We start from the raw sequence: 21,632 nt of genomic DNA, 5'->3' as shown, positions 1-21,632 counted from the left end.
GGGGATCAAGTGAGAGTCATTGCTGATCTGCAGAGGGAACAGAGGACCAAGTGAGAGCCATTGTTGATCTGCAGAGGGGACATGGGATCGAATGAGAGGCCGGTTGGCCCTGCCCTTCCTGGGCCCAGAAGAGACCAACCATACTTCATCTAGGGAGAATAGGCAGGGAAGGGGTTGTCCAGCATTAGTAGGGGTCCCTGGCAAAGCCACACCAACCTTGCCCAGATTTTCTTGTTTAGGCTGTATTCTCACTGCACCGGTTTTCCTTCAGCTTCTGCTTTTGGGACCAACCCAGTGGAATTATCTGAAGACATGACAAACTAATCCAAATATTGATCATTTTATACACAAATTCTGAATGTGTGTATGTGTCTCCAAGAGGGTGTGCTCACTGTGCAAATGTGTATACTAGTAACCTCTTTTTTTCTTTTGATTCAGTTTCTTACCGACCTGAAGCTCGCCAAATATCTAGGCTGGCTGACTCCAGGGATCCTCCTGTCGCTGCCTCCCTAACTCTAGGATTATAGGCACTTGCTACTACTACACCTGGATTTTTAAATGTAGGTTCTGGGGGTGGAACTCAGGTCTTTATGCTTGCACAAGAAGTACTTTACCAACCAAGCTCTCTCCCTAACCCTTCTAGAAAAATCTTTAGGGGCAAAATCCAAGGAAGCCTCTAATCCTGGAAGGTTACCGAAGTAGCAGATGTTTCTTAATTAAACTCCTAATCTTAGTGAAGTCCAGGCTGACATCCTCAGGGACTCTGGACTGAAAGTCAGAATAACAACCAAGTGACATTCGTGACCCCATGCCCCCTGCAACTGCTCTCATTTAAACTCCATGTTAGTTAATTTTCATCAACTTAAGACAAACTAGAGTCATCTAGGAAGAGGAAATCTCAATCAAGAAAATACCTCCATCAGCCGGCCTGTAGGCAGGTCTGTGGGGACATTTTCTTGATTAATGGCTAGTGTGGGAAGGCCTGGCCCACTGCAGGTGAGGCCATCCCCAGCAGGTGGTCCTGTGTTGCACTAACAAAGCCAGCTGAGAAAGCTGAAGGGGAAGCTGGGACATTTTCCTGCATGGTCTGTGTGCTGCTTCAGTTCCCGTGCTGGCTTCCCTCCACAATGGCCTGGTGTGGAAGGGGAAGAACGATAAACCCTTTCTTCCCCAAGTTCCTCTGGCCATGGTCTTCATGATAGCAACAGAAAGCAAGTTAGAACTTGACAGCAAAGCTGTTGTGCCTGCATCCGTGAAGTCAGGAGACAGACTGAACTGGGTTGGGGGAGCCCAACTTTAGGTTGTCTACACCGTACTAGAGCAATCTTCTGGAGGAGCTGGCTTCTGTCTCACCAACTCTGGGTCTAATCCACCCCCACCCCCATCCTAAATTCTTCAAAATGAAGGACAAGGACCATGAGTACCCTTCCAAGTCCTGTCTAGTGTGTCCCTAATGGTCCTTAGAAGGTGTCCTGTGTCCACCACTGTGACCCTGAATGCATTTCCTCTCCCATGACCACCTTCTCATGGAACCTATCTATCAGAACTTTCTTTCTAAACTTTTGTCTTAGCTTTATGTCCATCCATTCCTTTCTGCCTCCCAGCATCTAGGGCAGTGTCTGGCACACAACTGATGCCCAGTAACATGTGTCAAAGAGCATGACCAACAGACAGGGCTGTGGCACATAGAAGAAGGTGTGAAGCTCTGTGAGGTGAATGAGGAGGCAGCCTGGCTTTGGCAGGGAGCCCTCCAGCCTGAAGTTTCTAGAACATTCTGTGATGGGAAAGATTATTCTTGAGCTTCTTGGGTTTCATTTTTTCCCTCGTTTTGCTTCTTTATTGCTTTTTTTTTTTTAATAAACGAACTAAAATGTCAGGCCATTTCAGCTCTCCTAGATGACTCAAAGGGCATACGTGAGAAGTGGGCTCCAGAACAAACCCAGGGAGGAATGTTCGGGTACCTGGGCCCCCACTCATCTGCAGAAGCCAGGGTTGGTTTCTCTGTGGGTCCCTGGGCCTGCTCGGGTACTGGGTATTGCTACCAAGCTTTTCTTTGAAAGAATTCTTCATTCCTTTCCCACTGAAAGCACACTTCAAAACTGCAGCTGTTCTAGCCAAGGAGGAGAGAATTCAGGCCTCACCCATCACCCTCACAGCGCCCCTAGAACAGCTCCATCTACTTGATGGTATTGATCATTTGAAATCTGACATAATGCCCATTAATATCATACTCTGTCCTTCCGTGTCTCAAAACCAAGAGGTTAGGGACTGGAGATGGACATTCAGAGTGGGGTCTTAGGGATCTAACCCACCTTGTCTCTCCCTCCCCCCCTTGTGTCATGTCACAGTAGACGATAGGAGCAGCTGCTTCCCAAGGCTAAGACAGTCATGGCTTCTCTGTTCAAGCCCCTCCACCTGCCCTTGAGCCGCCATAGTCAGTCTGTGTCCTTTCATCTCACCTGGGCCCAGGAAGGCTTTGGAATTGGAGCTTCAGTCTGAAGGTCTGAACTCTCACTATATACTCAGATGGCCCCACCCACCCTTGCACCAGGCTGGACCCTCTTCACACATCTCTGGGGACACACACACACACACAATCACCTCCAACAGCACACAAATTCCAGTTGTTCCTGGACCACAGTTTTATTTCAAGCATTCAATGATGCAGACAGAGTTCAGGGGTAGGATCTCATGGTTTTGGATTCCGTTGACTGCGGTGGGAGAGGGTCTACCAAATATGTCAGATCTCGTTTGTTTAGCAGAGGAGCCTAGAACAAGGTGTGAGAAGGATCCAGAGGCCGTGTCTGGACTCCCCAAGAACTGTGGGTGACTTGTGATACGAACAAGGTCCAGGGCCAGGCTACAGTGACATAAATGTCAGAGGTTTGTTACCTTGCTGGCTGGTGTGTGTGTGGACAATATCAAGTCAAAGGCCAAATCTAAGGGTTGTATTCTGCACTGGGCAGTAAACCCAGTCCCTTGTGACGTTCCTCCCAGATCCTGTGGTTAGGATAGTATATACAATGAAGGGTGATCAAGAGCCTCCCACTCAGGGCTGTGGAGACAGACGGCTCGGCACTTAAGAGCACTTGTTGCTCTTGCCGTAGATTTACGTCTAATTCCCAGCATCTACATAGTGACTCACAAGCATCCATAACTCCAATTCCAGGGGATCCAATGCCCTCTCCCGACCTCCCTGGGCACCAAACATTCATATGGTACACTTACAGACATGCAGACAAAATACTCACACAAAAATAAGTAAATCTAATTTTTTTTAAATAAAAAGCTTCTCACTCACCTCGTTCAAGCTGGAAATGAGACCCGAGGAAGAACTGGAGAGGCCAAAGCGCTTCTCAATGGTGGTGAGGCTGCTCTTGAAGTAGGCGCTGTAGAGCAGCTGGCAGAGCTGGAGGAGGCCATGACACAGCACGAACACCTGGGGAACAGACGACAGCCCTGTGAGGTCTCTGCACAGTGGCCCGGGTGCCTGCCCAGCCTTCCAGCCGGGGCCTCTGGGGGCAGTTGGGACTGTCTCCTCCTTTAAGGTCAGGCCAGGGAAGTGGACATGTGAGGAGAGATCAGGTCAGGGACTCCCATTGAGGCTGGATTGTCATTGACTTTAATAGGCAGAAATGCCAGCAGCCACGAAGGAGAAAAGGCCATAGACGAAAAGGGGCCCACGAGAAGTGTGGTATGGGAAGGAAGGGCAGCAGGTTCAGAGCTGGTATCCTTTAGTTTCTGAGCATGGCGTTCAGAGAAGACCCGTCCCCCTTCATTTCCACTAGTCATGAATTAGCAGGAGTGGGTAATCCCCTACCAACTTCCTCTGCCCTCTCCTGAGAGGAAGAAGGAGATGGTGGGAGAGAAACTGTCTCCAAGCTCTTCCTGAAAGATGCCTTTGCTGTTTCCAGTAAATACTGGAATTCTGCATCTTCACCCCTGGGCTAAGCCTTTGTCCCTGTCCCTTCATCACCACACTCACACCAGTGCTGGCCACTGCAGCCCTGGCCAATCTGCGCACGCCTCACTGACGCTCTGACAGAGGTGCTGATACGGGTCTGAGTCATAGTCCAGGGGATTCCGCAGGTGGAGAGAGAGACGGGATGTGCGGTTCTAACAACAGGAGAAAATGCCAGGAAGAGAGAAAGCCACAGAGGGATGCTTTTGACCGAGCTTGCTGGTCGGTGCCACTCCAGGGTCACAGGCACCTGACTCTGTACCGTTTCATGAGGACGGAACCAGGAGACCACCATGTCCTTGTCTGCTCAGACTTACCAAGTACCCATTCTCATAGCCAGCAGGAGAGAGAGGAATGACCACCCTCCAGTGTAAGAGTGACCGCCATCCCTTGAGAAGGGTGTGGTTTGAGGGGACGCACAGATTGACAGAGGAGTAGGGAGGGACACGCTAGCTGGATTACAGCCTCCCGCTACTTCCCTTAGGCCATCCTGGTTTCCAGAGGGTTGGGTTGTGGAGCCATATGGGACTAGGTCCAGATCCCGGCTCTGTAAGAAACCTGTGGCTACCAACAGGGTCACCCTGAGCCACAGTTCTTTTAACAGCACCCAGGGACAGTAAAACCCTACTGAAAGGATTACCCAAAGGGGTGTGGTTAGGACTCTTGGCACCATGCTGGGCCCACAAGCTGCCCTAACTCATTCTCCCCTCACCCCTAGAAATGAACTTCTCTATGGCTTTCAGCTCTGTACCATGAGATGTGGGAGCTGAACGTTGCTATATCCCCAGGCTGCTACAGAAGCTGCTCCTTGCTCCACATGCTCCGAATCCAGTGGAATTCCCTGGAGGTTGGGGGCGTACTAGAACATTCCCCCATGAAAACCTGCAATTACATTAGCAGGGCAAAGGCTCTGAGAAGTCCTTCATTAAAGACCTGCTCAACTTTAAGCCAATTTCCCTCATATCTGTGTGTGTGTGTGTGTGTGTGTGTGTGTGTGTGTGTGTGTGACTGGTTTGAAGCCAACCCCCAAGTGTTCTTCCTCAGGAGCCATCTTCCTTGATTTTTTTTGAAGCAGGGTTTCTCACCGGGACCTGGAACTGGTAGGTTAGGCTAGGCTTGCGGGCCAGGGAGCTCCTAGTGTGCCTCCCCTGCACTGAGCTTACACACACACCACCACCACCACCACCACCACCACCACCACCACCACCACCACATGTGGCTTTTCACTTGGGTGCTGGAGACTGAACTCTGGCCTTTCTGCTTTCGAGGTAAGTTCTTTACCCCATTGAACTTTCCAGAACCCCGACCCACCCTTCTTTACCTATAAACAGCTAAGTGCTCCACTCCATCCCATTTAACAGACAATAGACCTCTCCAGAACACCTTGCAGAGAGATAAAGAAAAGTAAACAAAGACCGTATTCTACGGATTACTACTATCAATGCTCTCTAGCTCTGTGTTCTCCCTTTGTTCCTTCTCTAGGCATTTCTGGATTCCACGAATTATACGGTGGTACATACGATTTCTTGTTTGTTGATATTTCCCCAACAGGCTGTAGACTTCCAGGAGAAGAGGTGACAAGAGATTTTTCAGAACGAATAATCCCCTGTGCTTGAAGCAATGTCTGGTTCAGAACGGTCAAGTGAGCATCGTGTCTTCAGAACACTGCAATAACCTGTAGTCTGGACTATTTAGTCAGCAGAGAGCCACTCAGGAGCCCAGTGGTGGTGGCGCACACCTTTAATCCCAGCAGACGTGGAGGCAGGCAGATCTCGGTGAGGTCGAGGCCAGCCTGGTCTACAGAGCAAGTTCCAGGACAGTCAGGACGTCACAGGGAAACCCCATTGTAGGTGTGTAACATTCAGGGCATTGCATATTCATTGAAATGACTGGTCTTGATTATTTATCAAATTCCCCTTTGATGTGGCTATAATTGGTAAGCATGGGCTTGCTGTCCCCTAGCTTACCTGCCTTCCTCAGAATGGCACTTGAGTATTCCAAACCCACACTACAAAAGTTAAAGATTTGCAACTGTGTATACAGGGGCTTTCTGATGTGGCTGAAATCGTCTACATTTTTATGGCGGTGATATTTATACAGGTAGAGTTTATATTTAAGGTCTGCGCATTTTATTGTAGGCAAGCTAGGCCTCAATAAAGTTGACTAAAGGAAAATTCCTTTGAAGACAAAGTCACAAGCATGAAGGGTTTCCAAATAATATTCTGACGCTTTGAAGGACATTCTACAAACAGCCTTCTGGTTTTGTTTTTGTTTTAAACTATGAGCATTGGCAATGTTGGGAAATGTTTGTTTATTCAAGGGGCCTATGCTGAATGGTTCAAAACTCATGTAAATATTTAGATTTGTGTGTCTATACTAATGCAAACACCTAGGTTTACAGGGTGTGTGTGTGTGTGTGTGTGTGTGTGTGTGTGTGTGTGTGTGTGCGGTGTATGTATCCTTAACACAGTACTCTTGTAGGTACATCTTGCAGAGAAAGTCAGCAAACACGTCCTTGCTGGGAACTTTCTTGCAGGGCTGCATGTGAGGAAGGCTCTGGAACATCCAAATATGAAAGCCATGCTCACAGCTCCACTCCTCCAGCCCTGTTCCTCAGTCCTAACAGTTATGGAGGCTCTGGTGGGTTGGGTGAAAAAGAGAGAGACAGGGAAACTGGATTGGCCATTAAGACCAGTGACCTAAGAAAGGCTAGAGGAAGCCCATGACAGTAGAGTGAAGTATCCCACGCCCAAGGCAAGTTTCAGTGATGTGTGGAGGACAATGGCAGCGGCAAGCACTCGGGGTGAGTAGGGAACTCTGACAACTCACGATAATAGGGGAAGGGTCAAAGGACACCCTAGACAAGCTTTGTTTTGTCTTCATTATCGTTTTCACAACCCGTGTTTTTTCCTGTACTAGACATTGGAGCTATGAGGTCCTGGCATCAGAGCATAGAAACTCTGGCAGGTTATGATGCTGCCACGCAGTCTGACATGTGCCCAGAGGGTTACAGCCAAGACAATGGCTGCCCTGCAGCCACTCAGCTCTGATTTTGTACACGTTCAGCTCAGGGAAGTAGAACTCTGCTCTTGGGAGTCTTTATGACCACTAGGATGTGACTTCGCTGAGGTGATTCGGGACAATGATGGGAGCTGGATAGCAGAATTAAATGCCTTAGGCAGCCTGAGGGTGGCCTGGCTGAGCATCAGTTGGTGACCTCCCAGCCCTTCCATCCCTAGAGAGTAGCTGTCTGCTTCTCAAAGAAACTGTCAGGGTGAATGAGAAGAAGCAGTCCTTCCTAAAGAAGGGAGGGATAGAAGAAGGAAGGAAGGAAGGAAGGAAGGAAGGAAGGAAGGAAGGAAGGAAGGAAGGAAGGAAGGAAGGAAGGAAGGGAAAAACTGGACATAGAGAAACTTTCCCCTCGCTCCACAAGAGCGTTGGGTGGTTCCGGAGTGTGCCCAAGCTGCTCTGAGTCCTCTGAGCCTGCTTTAGCTTCTTTGACTTCAGAGAGGGCCTGGAAGAGAGCTTGGCCTATAAAGTGTTTGCATCAGCAGTTAACCAACTCCCAGAACCCACGTAAAACCCCAAATAGCTGAGTTGTAGTGGTGTGCACTGTAAGCCCAGCATGGCAACGGCAGAGATAGCAGGGTCCCTAGAGTTTGCTGGCCAACCAACCTGCCCTAATAGAGGAGACCCAGGTCTTAGACAAAGATGCTGCCTCAACAGCAACAAAATGAATGGCTAACACTTGAAGCTGACCTCTTGACCTGTGGCCTCCATACATCTGTATACATGTGTTCTACACATACGCATACATACACACCATATATACATACAGGTGCACATGTACTCATGTATACATGCATGTACACACACACATCTGGCCTCAGAGACTACTCTCTTCCTCTTTTCTCTCTAAGCTGGAGCTGGCTATGAGCCAGGCCATCAGGAATTACTACTGCTCAGAGAAATGGACTTCTTGGCAAGGAGATTTCAAACCACACTGAACCCCCAGCTGGGCCTGAGCGGCTCCGGCCTGCAGGGACTCCTGGCCTCCACAAACCAGGTCCCACTTGGGATATTAAAATCTGTTCATATTTCTCTACGCATTTTATTTCCCCCCTTCATCTTAGAATCAATATAATAACGTTCATATGCTTAAGAAACTCAAGCAGTTCAGAAGGGCTCAGAGTAACAGAGCCAGCGGGCACTCAGATGCAACTGGGTCCCGCAGCCCCATGGCTTAGGTTTTCTGTTTCTCCCGGACACCATCTCAGCCCTCTATGTTCGGTATAGAACCTCTTGTTCTGTCGTTGTAGACTATGCGCCTTCATGGACGGGGAGTCTGCTCACTTAGACGTGCCTTCTCCCTGTCCCTCCCAACTTTTCATACTTCTGTCCATACCCTCATTATTGTTAGACCACCCCACTTTGTAGCAAGCAAAGCGGAAGCCATAGGAACAGGGCTTGCCTCCTGGAAACACCCCCTCCCCCTCCACACACAAGATAGGGCTCTTGATCCACGAGCAAAGGGTAGCTGGGTTTTTCCTGGGTAAAGGGCTGTTCTCTGCTGACCCTCACCCCCAGAACTGAGTTTTCTGCCTCGTGACACACCTGCAGATTCTATACCTGCTGCCTCTGGGCTGTGGCAGGCCTCAGGTTCCCTACCACTGAAAGCCCCTTGAAGGAACCAGGGAGCCTGCCCCTCCCATTCTATCCCACCCATCAAAACTTTCCAGCCCTTGTCCATTCCACAGAAAGTACTGAGTTGTTTCATCCATTCATAGTGTCCCCCCCCCTTTTTAATTGTTTCTGATATCTTTTTTATCATACTTAATCATTTTCATCACAATGGGGAGGCTGGAGCTGAAGAGAGATGAACATATGCTCAGTCTGCCATCTTGAATTGCAAATCCAATCTATTCCCAACCTTCTGCCCACATTTTTTTCATTGAAAAAAAAAAAAAAGGACAGGCTCTAAGAAGCATATTTAATAAACTCCTCAGAAAGAATATCCTACATAGATAATATATATCATGTTTCTAACCTAGCTCACTCTCAGCTTCGGGATGGGATGCTACCATGGGGCAGAATCACCTAAGAGAAAGACTATTTCATATTTCATAACAAGGTATTAGCTATCTCGTAAAGTTTATTGAACACTGTACTGCAATTGGGAGACAGGGTGGTGGTGTGGGTGTACTTTCATGTCACAGCGGCGTCAAACACATCAATAAGGGACCATCTATTACATCCTGGGCAGTGGACTAAACTGTCAACCTCCAAAGTATAAACAGATCTCCTTCTCCCCCACACACTCAGGTCATGACAGTGTTATCCAGTTGGCGGAATCTTCTAGAGAGTGAGGTGTGCCTCTGACGGCAGACACTTGGCTTGATAATGGTACTGACTCTGGATATATGCTCACCCCCACTGTCACTCCCCTGCTCCCAGCTCATTCTCCTGCTGCCTGGTAGTTCACCAGTGGCTAAGAGCTGAATGGGGAGGTCCCAGGTTCAAGACACCAGACTGCAGCAGAGATGAAGATGTTTTTCCATGTCATCAGACGTTTCAGAAAGCTGAAAAAGGAGAGGGGCTGTTGGAGCCTGTGGGACCCATCTGAGAGGTCCTCACTGCTGGAAGACGGATGGGGGGTCTCTCTTACTTTTTCCAAAGGGTGAAGGACGTAAATGAAAGAATCGGAAGTATCTAGACAGTCATTGAGCCCGCTTAAGCCTCCTGTACCCTCTGCAGGGCAAAGCCCAGTGCCCCACTGAGGAAGCTTCTCTTACAAAGTGATTCAGGAAATCAAGTATATTTCCATACAGGAAGAAATGTCTGCACAAGATAACACTCAGAGATTCAAAATAGCCAGCCCAGGCTCCAAGCTGGTGTCCTTTGGAGGAAAAATAAGTCAGAGTATCGTCACGATTATTACTATTGTTATACACTAGAGAAGGCCTTTGATAAGACAGTATCCTCTTGGCTCTTGGAAGTTAAAAACGAACAAACAAAAAACAGAGTCAGAACACAGAAGATTGCAATACACTTCCTTGTTCCTTCATAGGGAAGCAGGCAACTTGGGGAGCTGGACTTGGGATTGTATTATCACTAGAAAGGGTCTTTGATAAGATGGAGTCCTGGGGTATCCTTTGAAGTCAAAGGATCCATCTGCTTGCTGTGGAAATGAAGCCTGTGGCTTCCCACAATGAGTCCTCATTTTAAAACCAGGGCATAAAAGAGAGAAGCAGAGGTGCTTTTGAGCTCCCAGCCACACCAGGTACCCTGAAAGGCCTGCTGTGCTGGCTGTTCTAGGCTGCTCAGGTCTGCCCCCCCCCCGGGGGGCGGGGCTGCCTGTCTGATGCTCGGCACCAGGAAGGAGGGGTGGAAGGGGTGACAGGGAAGAGCAAACTGTGAGAGATTGCCTGAGGGTGACATCTGGGTTCTGTGGTTTCAAAGTCACAGATTTGGGAAGAAAAAAAAAAGTTCTAAGAGGGATTAATATGTGAGCATGTGAGGCTGTATGGATTTATCATATTAACTGGAAGCTTCGTTTCCTGGCAAATAAACACTTGGAAGCAAAGTTACCACTGGCGTTCATGTCAATATATGCTCGATTTCATTCTTTTCCAGAGATTCTGAGGGATTTATTTTATTTTATTTTTAAGACAGTAAAACACTCCTTAATGAAGAACAAGTACCATCTTGTGTTTTGGGGAAGTTGGCTTGGAGCACTTGTTAGGTTGAAATGAAGCCGCACTTGGGCAACGTGCTTTGAATGTATTTATGGCAGGGAGAGGACATTCAGACCCTGTGAATATGGAAACTCTTGCTATTTTATATCCTTCCTCATCTTTGTTCTGGTAACAAGATGGGATGTCAATTTTTTTTCTCACATCCTGGAAGGGTTTGAAGATAAAGCCCGTCCCTTCCTGCCTTTAAGCAAAGGGCAGCCAGTTTTTCAGACAGAGAAATTGCAAACTGTAATCCAAATGCAGACTCACACGAGTCTAGGACCTTTGGAGCTGACCTCAAGGGAGGGGTGCTGTGGCCTCATAACTGGGGCATGGCCACCAGGAAGGCTCTGAGGGGTGGCACTTACAGCCCTCACACCATCTTGTCTCTATTACTTGTTTTCCTTTCTCTGTTTTTCACTTGGAATGTTCTCCCTTTTACACCTACAGACCAACACATAGCACAGACTCAGCACAGGCTTGCAAACCTAGTTAATCTCACATGCCCCTAGGGAATGAGTGATTCCTTGTGCCTGTGGAGAAGGTGACGAAGGCCCAGGGGAACATGCAAAAGCATCTCATTTTGCCATTGGTGAATGATAGCAGACCACAGACACCAAGCCTTACCACCCTTCCGGTCTACCACAATGTCTGCTCTTAGGAGCATTCAGAAGAAGGAGCTGCCACAGGAACTGTGTTTGCTGAGGATACAGCTACTGACCATGACATGACATCAATGGATCCACCAAACCTAGGTTCTATAGGACTCTTCTCTCTCTCTCTCTCTCTCTCTCTCTCTCTCTCTCTCTCTCTCTCTCTTCCTCCTCCTCCTCCTCCTCCTCCTCCTCCTCCTCCTCCTCCTCTGTTTTCCTCTCCATCCCCTCCCAACCCCTGGGCTATATAGGAACTAGCTGTATAACCCAGGCTGGCCTCGAACTCCTACCTCCCAAGTGTCAGGATCACAGAAGTGCACAACTACACCTGATGTGGGATTCCCCTCTGTATTCAGTGAATACCATTGGTTAATAAAGAAGCTTCTTTGGCCTACTAGCAAGGCAGAATAAAATAAGGCTGGAATTCCAAGCAGAGAGAGGAGGAGAGAGTAGGGCAGAGTCAAAGAGAAGCCATGTGACCTCCACAGGAGAAAGAGGCCAGATGCTGGAACCTTACTTGTAGGCTACAACCACATGGCAATACACAGATTAATAAACATGGGTTAATTTAAGATATAAGAGCTAGCCAAGCAGTGTTGTAATGATACAGTTTCTGTGTGATTATTTCGGGTCTGGGCAGCTGAGAAATGAATGAGCATTCTCCGCCAATATATTCCCAGCTAATTCAACAAGGATCAACAATGGACTATGTGATGCCGTTTTCTCTAGGTGTCTGTTTCCACTGTAAAACTCTTGGTAAGAGATTTCTTCACTCTCCCCTGGATGTAATGGTACCCAGGGTGTCTGTGCCTCCACGCATACTTTCCTTTGGGGTCTCATTCACCCACATGTGGGAGCTTGGCTGCTTCCTGAAGTCCTCCCTCCTCAAATCAATTGTGTCCCTCCTATTCCAACTGACTTCCCATCAAGTCCATGCCCTGTACCATTTATGTCTTCCTACAGTCTCTTCTGGATTCTAGCTTTTGCCCCTGCTGCATCCTAGCCAAATCTCAAATTTGTCATATTCATCCATTTCGGTCCTCTCCAGTCCCTGCCACCAGCACCTCTCACAGGGCCACCCTCTGTCACATGTCCTTCGCACCCCTACTCTCTCCTCATCTTCTCTCTCTCTCTCTCTCTCTTTCTCTCTCTCTCTCTCTCTCTCTCTCTCTCTCTCTCTCTCTCTCTCTCTTTCTTTCTTTCTTTTTTTGAGACAGGGTTTCTCTGTGTAGCCCTGGCTGTCCTGAAACCCACTCCATAGATCAGGCTGGCCTCAAACTCAGAGATCCACCTGTCTCTGTCTACCGAGTGCTGGGATTAAAGGTGTGTACCACCACATCCGGCTCATATCTACTCTTCAAACACCAGCCAGGGAAGTCTTTGAGAACCCTCTTATTGAGGTATGACATTCACCCAGAAAACGCATATGTTGTAAGAATACAGCCTGGAAAAGATTGCCATCCCGGCTACACTTAAGGGACCCATAATAAAAACTAGGTCCTTCCCAGCATCCCCAAAGCTCCCTGGGGTTTCTTCATTTCCACCTGCCTCAGCTCCAAGGCAGCCACTCTCCCGACTTCCACGAGCCCCTGTCAGTTTGCCTTTGGACTCTGTAAGAAAAGACTTCTAGGTGGCAGCATGATCTGAGAATGGAAACCAGAGCTTGCCGTGACAGTGACAAGCCTGTGGGGGTCCCACCAGCTTGGGTGAAATGATAACCCAGTGTCCAGCCTACCGTGCCCTCCGTTCCCTAACTCTCGCCCACCTTCCCCTCTCCCTAAGCTCCCATCACAGGGGCCACAGCTGGCCTCTCAGGTCCCAACCCACCTACATTCAATGCTTGGTGCTAAGTGCTGAAATGTGTAACGAAATGGAAAGGGTGCTGCTCCCTCCCACACTGGGTGATGTGTTGTTGGGCAACACACGGTGATGAGAAATGCTCTCCTTTGAGGGTTCTTCACCATCCTGTGTGTGCGTGCGCACATGCGTGTGAGAGCACGTACATGTGTGAGTGCAACTGTGTATGTGTGTATGAGGCCAGAGAACAACCTCAGTTGTTCTGAGCTGGGGTCTCCTACTGACGAAGAGGTTGAGAAGTAGGATAAACTGATTGGTCACAAGCTCCTGGGATCCCCCTGCCTCTGCACTCTCTCCCACCCAGCGCTGGGGTTACAAGCACCCCACACCACCACACTCAGTTCTGTCCTATTTTTTTTTTAATGTGGATTCTTAGGCTCAAGCTCAGCTCCTCATGCTACACGACAAGCGCTTCACCGACGGATCCACCTTCCTAGCCCCTCTTTCCACGAACTTCTACTCACCAGTCTAGGGTCAAAGGATGTCCCTTGAACTATAGTTCTCCATGGTTCCTTCAGGGAGCTGAGCCCAGACTGCAATTACAGCCACCCTGAGTGTTCCGGACCCTACAGCACTTCTGGCACCCGGGACACACCGGTCGCCAGCAGGATGGGACGGGAATGACCACAGACGCAGGGGAAGCGTGAGGAAGAAGCAGCCCTCCCCATAAATACTGACAGCAAGGCAAAGGCAGGAATAAATGCCAAGTGAACGACACCCCAGTTACCCGGCCACCCCTAACCTAGTATTAAGTGCACATAAAAATTGTCAAATTGGGTTATAAATTCATTGTAGAAACAGGTGCCTTTCTTCCACTATACCCATTCACCTCCCCCCCTAAAAATTCTGGAGACAAAGAAATTTACTTAGCAAATCCTTGTGGATTGATTCCTTTACTCTCTTCAGAATCCCAGGGGCTACTTCTAGCCCAGAGCTCCCAACAGATCCATCTCTATGTGGAGAAGCAAAGCCTCAGACTCAGTTTTGACTTTTGGTCCTTCCCCTTCCCACAGGTTTGTTTTGGCAGACAATGGGCTGTCGAGTTTCTTCTTCTGGGCATGAGAAGCGGAGGGGATTAAGCTGTGCTCCCCGGGGCACCCAGTGGAGAGCCAAGAAAGTTCCATTAGAAATTAGTCAGTGTCCGGGCAGGATGGGAAAGAACCTTCATTCAGGGAAAGCCTTGCTCTGGGTAGCCTGTGTGTCCGCCCACCACCCGTTCATCTCCACAGCAACAGCGGCTCCCAGGAGGCCTTGGAAGAAACCTTAATGCACTTGCTGGAAGCCACAGAAGCCACATGGAGCTCCAGAGCTCAGTAGTGGGTCCCTGAACACATGACTAAGAGACATGAGGAGAGGACGTGAGAAGCATGCGTGTGGGGTGTCTGTCCATCCTTCCCGAGTGGGTCCCCGGCCCCACTCATGGCCAACACTATCTCCTCTGACTGCTCCCAAGTAAAAGTCCTTCTCCAGGTAAGGGCATTCTAGAGCCAACACCTGCACACCACGGGTGAGCGCTGCCCCCGCCCACTGCTCAGAGACCACCTTCTCTGTAATCAGCAGTCCCTGTAAGACATAGTTGTTCGTATACAGGAACATTCACACTCACCTCCTGTTCCCCTCTCCAGCCTGCCAGGGGACTCACAGAACTACAGGCTGTCTTTACAGGCATGTCCCTGCCAAAGTCCCACCACCCCAAACGTGATGTCAGTTCCCTGCAAGTTTGGCCCTGTGCAAGCAGGTCCATCTGAGCCAGGATACGATATTCAGGCAAAGCTGGGTGGTGATGGTGCACACCTTTAATCCCAGCACTTGAGAAGCAGAGGCAAGCAGATCTCTGATTTCAAGGCTAGCCTGGTCTATAGAGTGAGTATCGGAGAGCCAAGGCTATACAGAGAAACCTGTCTCTAAAAACAAAAACAAAACAAACAACAACAACAACCAAAAAAAAAAAAATCAACCGAACAACCAAACAAATAAACAAAAAGATATTCAGGCAAAATAAAACACAACAGGAAGGATGTAACACTCAGCAGAGCCGATTGTTCACCCTCGCTGCAGGAAAAGAGGCAAGGAAGAGGGCGGTAGGAAGCAGAAAAAAGCTCTTACCCAGTGTTCAGATCTCTGCACCCCATCAGACACCTCAGGGGAAAGAAATGCCTCTCTGCCTTAAACTGTGAACACAATTCCACTAGTAACCTCCAGGAGGCCATGAGAGGGTCCTGCCACCGTTGCTCAGATTTTAACCAACCAAGTACCAAAGGCATGAACCCAAAGGTCCGTGTGTGGGTGACTGTGGACTGTGGCAGGGAAGGCGGGCTGTGCACCCTCACAAGTCTCCACACCCCCCAGCCTTACAAGTGCTCCCTAGTACACTTTGCTATGGTCTTGCTCCAATCCTTTTAGGACTCACATAAAACATTAAGGACATTCTCTGTCCCCAGCCTCCTTGCTGGGTATTACAGGTTAAATCATGGTTTCCAGAAAGCTACGTAAGCATCCTCTCTCCTGACATCTGGCATTATTTGGAAAGAGGGTCTTTGAAACTATAATCAAGATGGTGTTGGGTTATTGAAATAGAGGAGGTTTGAGCCCACTGGCTTTTGCCCATAAGAGGATGTTTGGATAGAAAGACACTCAGGCAGGGACAATGTGTGACAGTGAAGACAGAAACTGAAACAGTGTGTCTACAAGTCAGGGAATACCCAGGATCTCTGACTGTCTCTAGAAGGAAGGAGGCTGGAACGCTTGCCTTCAGCCTTCGAGGGACCCAACTTGATTCACACTTAATTTTTTTTTAAATCTCTGGCCTTCAAACACGAAAGAAGATAAATCCCTGTTGTTTTAAGCACCCCAGCTTGTGGTGTTTTGTTTAGTCAACAGACGCTGTTATAATACAATGGGGGCCAGGGTTTTTTTTCCAAAGGCAAGTCTGAGTGTTGCTTGGAACCTGAATTTGACTCTTACTTTGTCCAAGTGCTATGAACTATAAGATGACAAGCCAGTCCCGGCGTCATTTCTGTGTGGGTAAAGCTGTGGCAATGGAGGTATCTATGAACAGCTCTGTGGGATTGCTCGGAGACTAACAGCGCACATTTGCAGGGTGCTTAGGAAGCTTTGATCCTGTTGGTCAAGATTCATTCTTTGAGAGCCAAGATGGTGGCAACAGGGAACACTTGGTCTATCGGTTCTGAAAGGCTTGGTTTTTCTTAATCACGGCTATGAGGAGAGGGACAGTGTATTATTGCTGATTCTCCCTAGAAAAGAACATTTGAGACCATAAGCATATAGTTATTGACTAGCTCCCTAGGTCAGGTACATTCTAGGAGAGATCAAGACTCAAACAGGGCTGGATTCCCTTTGGGAACAGTTTGTTGATAAGATCCCTGAGTATAATTGCAGCAAAATCTCTTGAGGAGAATTGGTCAGACAATAAACAAGTGGCCCAGGTGCCCTACCATGACAAGGACTATGGACAGGTAAAGGCCAGGTCCCTGGAGAAGTGAGCCAGAACTAGGTTTTTGAGGATAATTAGATTTTAGAAAGTGGAGAAAAACAGGGGCCATCTCCAGGAAAATGGTGTGTTCTGGCCAGGGGAAGGTCTGCTTAGCCAGGGAAAGCTCTGGGCACTGTCAGGAAAAAATTAAATCATAAAGGAGAATTGGCTCCAGAGAGGGACCATAGGAGTTCATCTCCTTTTGACCATCACAGGAGACTGCTAAGCCGGGATGGCACCTGCCGGACCTTTCACATGGGTTGACCCGCAACAGGGAAGAAAGCCGACAGACTAGGAGAGGGTAGGCTGCTAGACAAGGCAGGAAGTCTCTGGTTGGACAGTGGCCTTGGCTGGGGAGCAGCCAAGGGAGAGGATTTCTGGCAAGGAAAGGGCTGAGAACTAAGGTGGCCCAGGGATGGCAAGGGACATCTGAGAGCCAAGAGAGGACAGAGTGGTGTGAGGGAAACAAGGAGCTCAGACAGTGAGGCAGACAGAGCAGGTGCTGAGAGGCACAGGCCACAGGGCTGAAGGAGAGCGTGCGGGAGCAGGTGAACAGGTCAGCTGGGGGAGGCGGTCTAACCGTGACGTCCATCAGGAGAGGTCCTGGAAGAGAGGGTGCAAGGAGATGAGACAGACAGGGGACAGTGACAACAAGGAAAAAAGAAACAGTTAGAGGCCCAGGATGGGGGACAGCTAGGCTGGGCACCTCTTGTCTGCCTACCAAGGACAAGACCAGTTCTCTCTGGTCATATAAACGTTTGGTGACAATTTAGTCACATACCCAGAGAAGGTGGCTCAGAGGCCGACTGGTAGTGGCATTAGGAGTGGCCTCTGAGTTTCAGCAAAGCCGCAGATGGTTCCAGGGAAAGAGAGACTTTTCTGTCCATTATTCAGCTTCACGTCCTGGAGGAGAGCGTATGGAATACAAACACCAGTCCCCGTTTCTTTTTCCTTTCTTTATTTCACTCCCTCTTTTCATTTTTTTTTCTGGTAGTGCTGGGAATCAGACCTTGGGGCCTATGAAGGCTAGGTTGAGCTGTCTCCCCACTCAAGACTGGTCCCATCATCTTTATGGCCTTTTCTGCCTCCTTGCCAGACTCCACGTTGTCCCCACTAATAAGGTGGAAGGCTTCCTTGACATAGAGCCCCATGGACACCTTCTGACAGCTGAGATACTAAACTGACACCAGACCAGGGCAAAGCCCCAGGCCCTTGACAGATACCCTAACACAACTAAACCCTGACTTTCCGAGGTCAGGGATCGGCAGCCAGACAAGGGCCACTTGAACTCTAACAGTATTTACGGTCTGGTTGAAGCCGAGTCTCTGGTCTAGCCTTGGATAGATGGAAGTCCACACATGTGGTCCTATTTGGAAGTTGTAGCTTTTTCCCTGATGGCTGTCCCATGAGGGCAGAGAGCCAAGCTGTCCTCTTGGTGTTCTGTGGTCATTGCTACAGAACCCAGCCTGTGTGTGTTGAGTACCCCTAGAGAGACTGTGGATTCCACAATGGCTGCTCCTCCTGGCTAAGATGGCTACTCTCGTCTCCTGGCTCAAAGAGGTCTCAGGGTCAGTGACTTAACTTTTACCTGAGCCACATCAGAAAGTACTGGGAGGCTTTCACTGGTAGTCTAAGAGGCCAGGCAAATTTCCTCCATCTATTATAAAAGCTTACATCAGAAGTTCAAGTTGCCTGGCAACCAGGGGAGCCGAATATGAATTAATTCCTGCCAATCACTTGCAGGAGTGCCTTGGCCACACACATAGTAGGAACCACAAGATGTACACTCTACTTGCACGTCAGGGCCTCAAGATGTGCTTGCCTCAGAGGAGAGGTCCTTGAACTTTGGGGCACATCAGAAATATCGAGGGGTTTGCCAAAACCCAGTGGATCCAATGTCTCCAGTTTGTCATTCGGTAGTCTGGGGTGGGGCACAAGGAAATGCTCCACTTTGACAATCACTGCTGTAGAGTCAAAGGAAGTCCGCCTGAGCCTAAGTCCTCCCGTCCTAACATCTTTCTGTCCAGTGAGGAAGCTCAACCTCTGGTCATACACATCTTGTAAAAACAGGGACGCTGAAAAGCAAACTCTTTCTGTGGAGTGAGAATCTATGAGACTTCCCCCAACCCCCATGGCTGGGTATGGGGGTCTGGCTGTACAGTGTGCCTGGGGGAGCCCCCCCCTCCTGATTCCTTTCCTTCTTCACTTAGAACACTGAGCGCAAATGCAGGAGAAGAGGGGAATGCGAGCTCCTTATTTGCACCTGGCCGCTTTGGGCTGGGCTTTCCCCCTGCAAACCTCAAGATTCCTGACCGCCGTCATCAGTGAGCATCCTCAGATGGGAAAGATAAGTCAAGCAAACACGCGACGCCTACAGCTGCCGTTCCAGGAGCAGCAGACATGAGCTCACCTACCTTCCACCACCCGCCCATTCACGTCTGCACCCCAGGGGCCTGTGACCTAGCAGCAGGAAAGCACCATGCGGAAGGGGCATCTAGACGCTGGTGAGCCACTCATCCTGTGGCCTGGCAAAGTTGTTGTAGAAGGAAGCAGACTCCCATCATAGCTTTTCCCAAACAGGAAAGGGGCAGACCACACCCCTTCCTAGGCTTCTTATAGGAGCTCACCCAAGCACTCACGCCTCCCAGCAACAGTTTCAGGAGGGCCCACATTTCACGGATTTCCCCATGGTCCCATGGTACCCCCAACTCCTGGAGCGGTCACAGTCCAGCCTGCATAGGTCCTAATTGTAACAGTGAGTTGAACGCGTCAGTATGGCTAGGCGTGCCTCCACCCATTCAATCAAACACAATCCAGGTGTTGCTATAGAAGTCTGCAGATGTAATTAAAATGCAGAATCACCCGACTTTAAGCAGGGACGATAATCTTCTATAATCTGAGTGGGCCCAATGCAATCAATCGCAAAATTTTAAGAGAATTGGCAAGTGTGTGTGTGGAAACACACACACACACACTATGGACAGAAGCTTTGGTCCAAGCCAGTAATTCCTAGGTGCCTGTTTGTGATTGGACAGAATAACAGTGGCATTCAAAGAGACGCAGAGACTCTAGCGTATCTGCTCAGGTTTTCCACATGTTTTCTTGTTGGGTTTCTTGTGCTATGTTCTGTGTATATTCTAGACGTGAGTCCCAGGCACCTCTAGATATTGCAAACACATTGCAGCCTGACGTGCTTTTTGCTTTAGGCACGTTTACTCATTACTAACACGGATAAGTCATCTTTATGTCTCGGTCTCCTGGTAACCTCCTGTCCCCTGACTGTCAACCTTTCTGGGTCCTGTTGTTTTCATCCTTAAGTGTCTTGGTTTTGTTGTTATTTGGTTGGTTCATTGGTTGATTTTTGAGTCAGGGTCTGATGTAGCCCAGGCTAACCTCCAACTTGCTCTGTGGCTAAGACTGATCTTCTGATCTTGAACTCCTGGTCCTCCTGCCTCCACCTCCCAAATGCTGGAGTTACAGGTGTAACCTTTGAATATATTAGCCTACATGGCAAGAAGGAAATCTGAAGGTGTGATTAGGGTGTTAAATTGGGAGCTTATCCAAGATCTCTGTGTATGTAATCACAAGAGTCTTTATGAGAGAGGAGGGGTGGGGAGGAGGAGCTGCGGGATTTCAAGATGCTAAGCCACTATCTTTAAGGATGGAGGAAGGGGCAGGACAGGAAGGGGCGTGGTTGACCCTCACATTCAATTGTTGTAGATGTCTCCTTTCAAAAGCACTTTGACTGTATATTTTAATACAACCTGGGACTCTCTGGTATAGAAATGATGAGGTCATTCGCAAGGGCTGTGATTTTCTTCCATCTGGTTGGCACATCATTCTCCACTTTCCAATGAAAGGGGTTTGGTTTGGGTTTGGGCTTTTTTTTTTTTGCTCCCCCTCCCACCTTTCCATTATTCTTCCATCCTTTGATTACATTTTGTTTTGTTATTATTTTTCTTTATTCTCTTCTCTTTTGGAAGACATGTGTCCAGAGCCTTTTCACCAATTACCCACATATATTTCTGGCTGTGGTAAACACACATTTCAACCCATTTGCCATCATGACTGTTTACAGGGCCCGCTCCTGTGGCATTATGCATTTAGTGCTGTGCACCCATCACCAACATCCGCCTCTCAGACACTTCATCTCGCAATGCCGAAGTGAATACCCATTGCACAGTAGCTCTCCACTCCCTTCCACCACTCCAACCCCAGGAAACTGCCGCTCTTCATTCTGTATGTATAAATTCGACCATGGTAGAGACATCATTTAAATGAAATTGTATCTTTGTCACTTTGCAATTGGCATATTTCCCTGAGCAGAATGTCCTCCAGATCCATCCGTTTTTATAGTATGCGGGAGAATGCTCTCCCTCCCTTTGGAAGGCTAAGTGCTCCAGCCTGTGGCTATGCCTTGTTTTGCTTCTTCACTTATTCATTGGTGGAGACCTGGGCTGCTTCTACCTTAAGGCTGCTCTGATCACGGATGTTTAAATATCACATTGAGACCCTACTTTCTGTTCCTTTGCCTGTGTACTGTCCTAGCTTCATTTTTGTTGCTAGGATAAAGTACCTGGACCTAAAGCAAAGAGAGAAAAGGATTTATTCAGCTTACAGTTCCAGGCCACAGCCCAGCATTGGAATAAATCAAGGCAGACCTAGTTGCTATTGTATACAGCATTGCTTCTGACTGAGGATCCCACTTCACAGTCAAAGAAACATGGAGGGACAATGGAGGATGCTGCTTGTTGGCTCACAGGTAGGCTTGATGCTCGGCTAGCTTTCTTAATTTAGGACTAGCTGCCAAGTGCTATCTAGGACTACCCGGTGCTACTCAAAGTAGGCTAGGCCTTCCCATATTAATTATCCATCAAGACAATCCCCCACAGACCAGCCTGATCTAGATAATTCCCTAGCTGAAACCTCTTCCT

The 21,632-nt window shown here is 48.6% G+C and overlaps 1 protein-coding gene across 1 annotated transcript in view; it reads right to left on the bottom strand.

The window, feature by feature from the left end:
• The window catches only part of Slco2a1 (solute carrier organic anion transporter family member 2A1), a 75,635-nt gene that overhangs the window by 39,738 nt on the left and 14,265 nt on the right, over positions 1-21,632 (bottom strand). Inside the window, exon 2 of the mRNA XM_050139592.1 lies at positions 3,302-3,439. Coding sequence (XP_049995549.1) covers positions 3,302-3,439 — 138 coding nt within the window. The remainder of the gene's footprint in view (positions 1-3,301; positions 3,440-21,632) is intronic.

This window comes from Alexandromys fortis, unplaced genomic scaffold (assembly GCF_014885135.2).
Source record: "Alexandromys fortis isolate MF-2015 unplaced genomic scaffold, M_Fortis_MF-2015_v1.1 scaffold_36, whole genome shotgun sequence".
Taxonomy (NCBI): domain Eukaryota; kingdom Metazoa; phylum Chordata; class Mammalia; order Rodentia; family Cricetidae; genus Alexandromys; species Alexandromys fortis.
The sequence above is the reverse complement of the archived record's forward strand: the minus strand, read 5'-3'. Positions and strand labels throughout refer to the sequence as shown.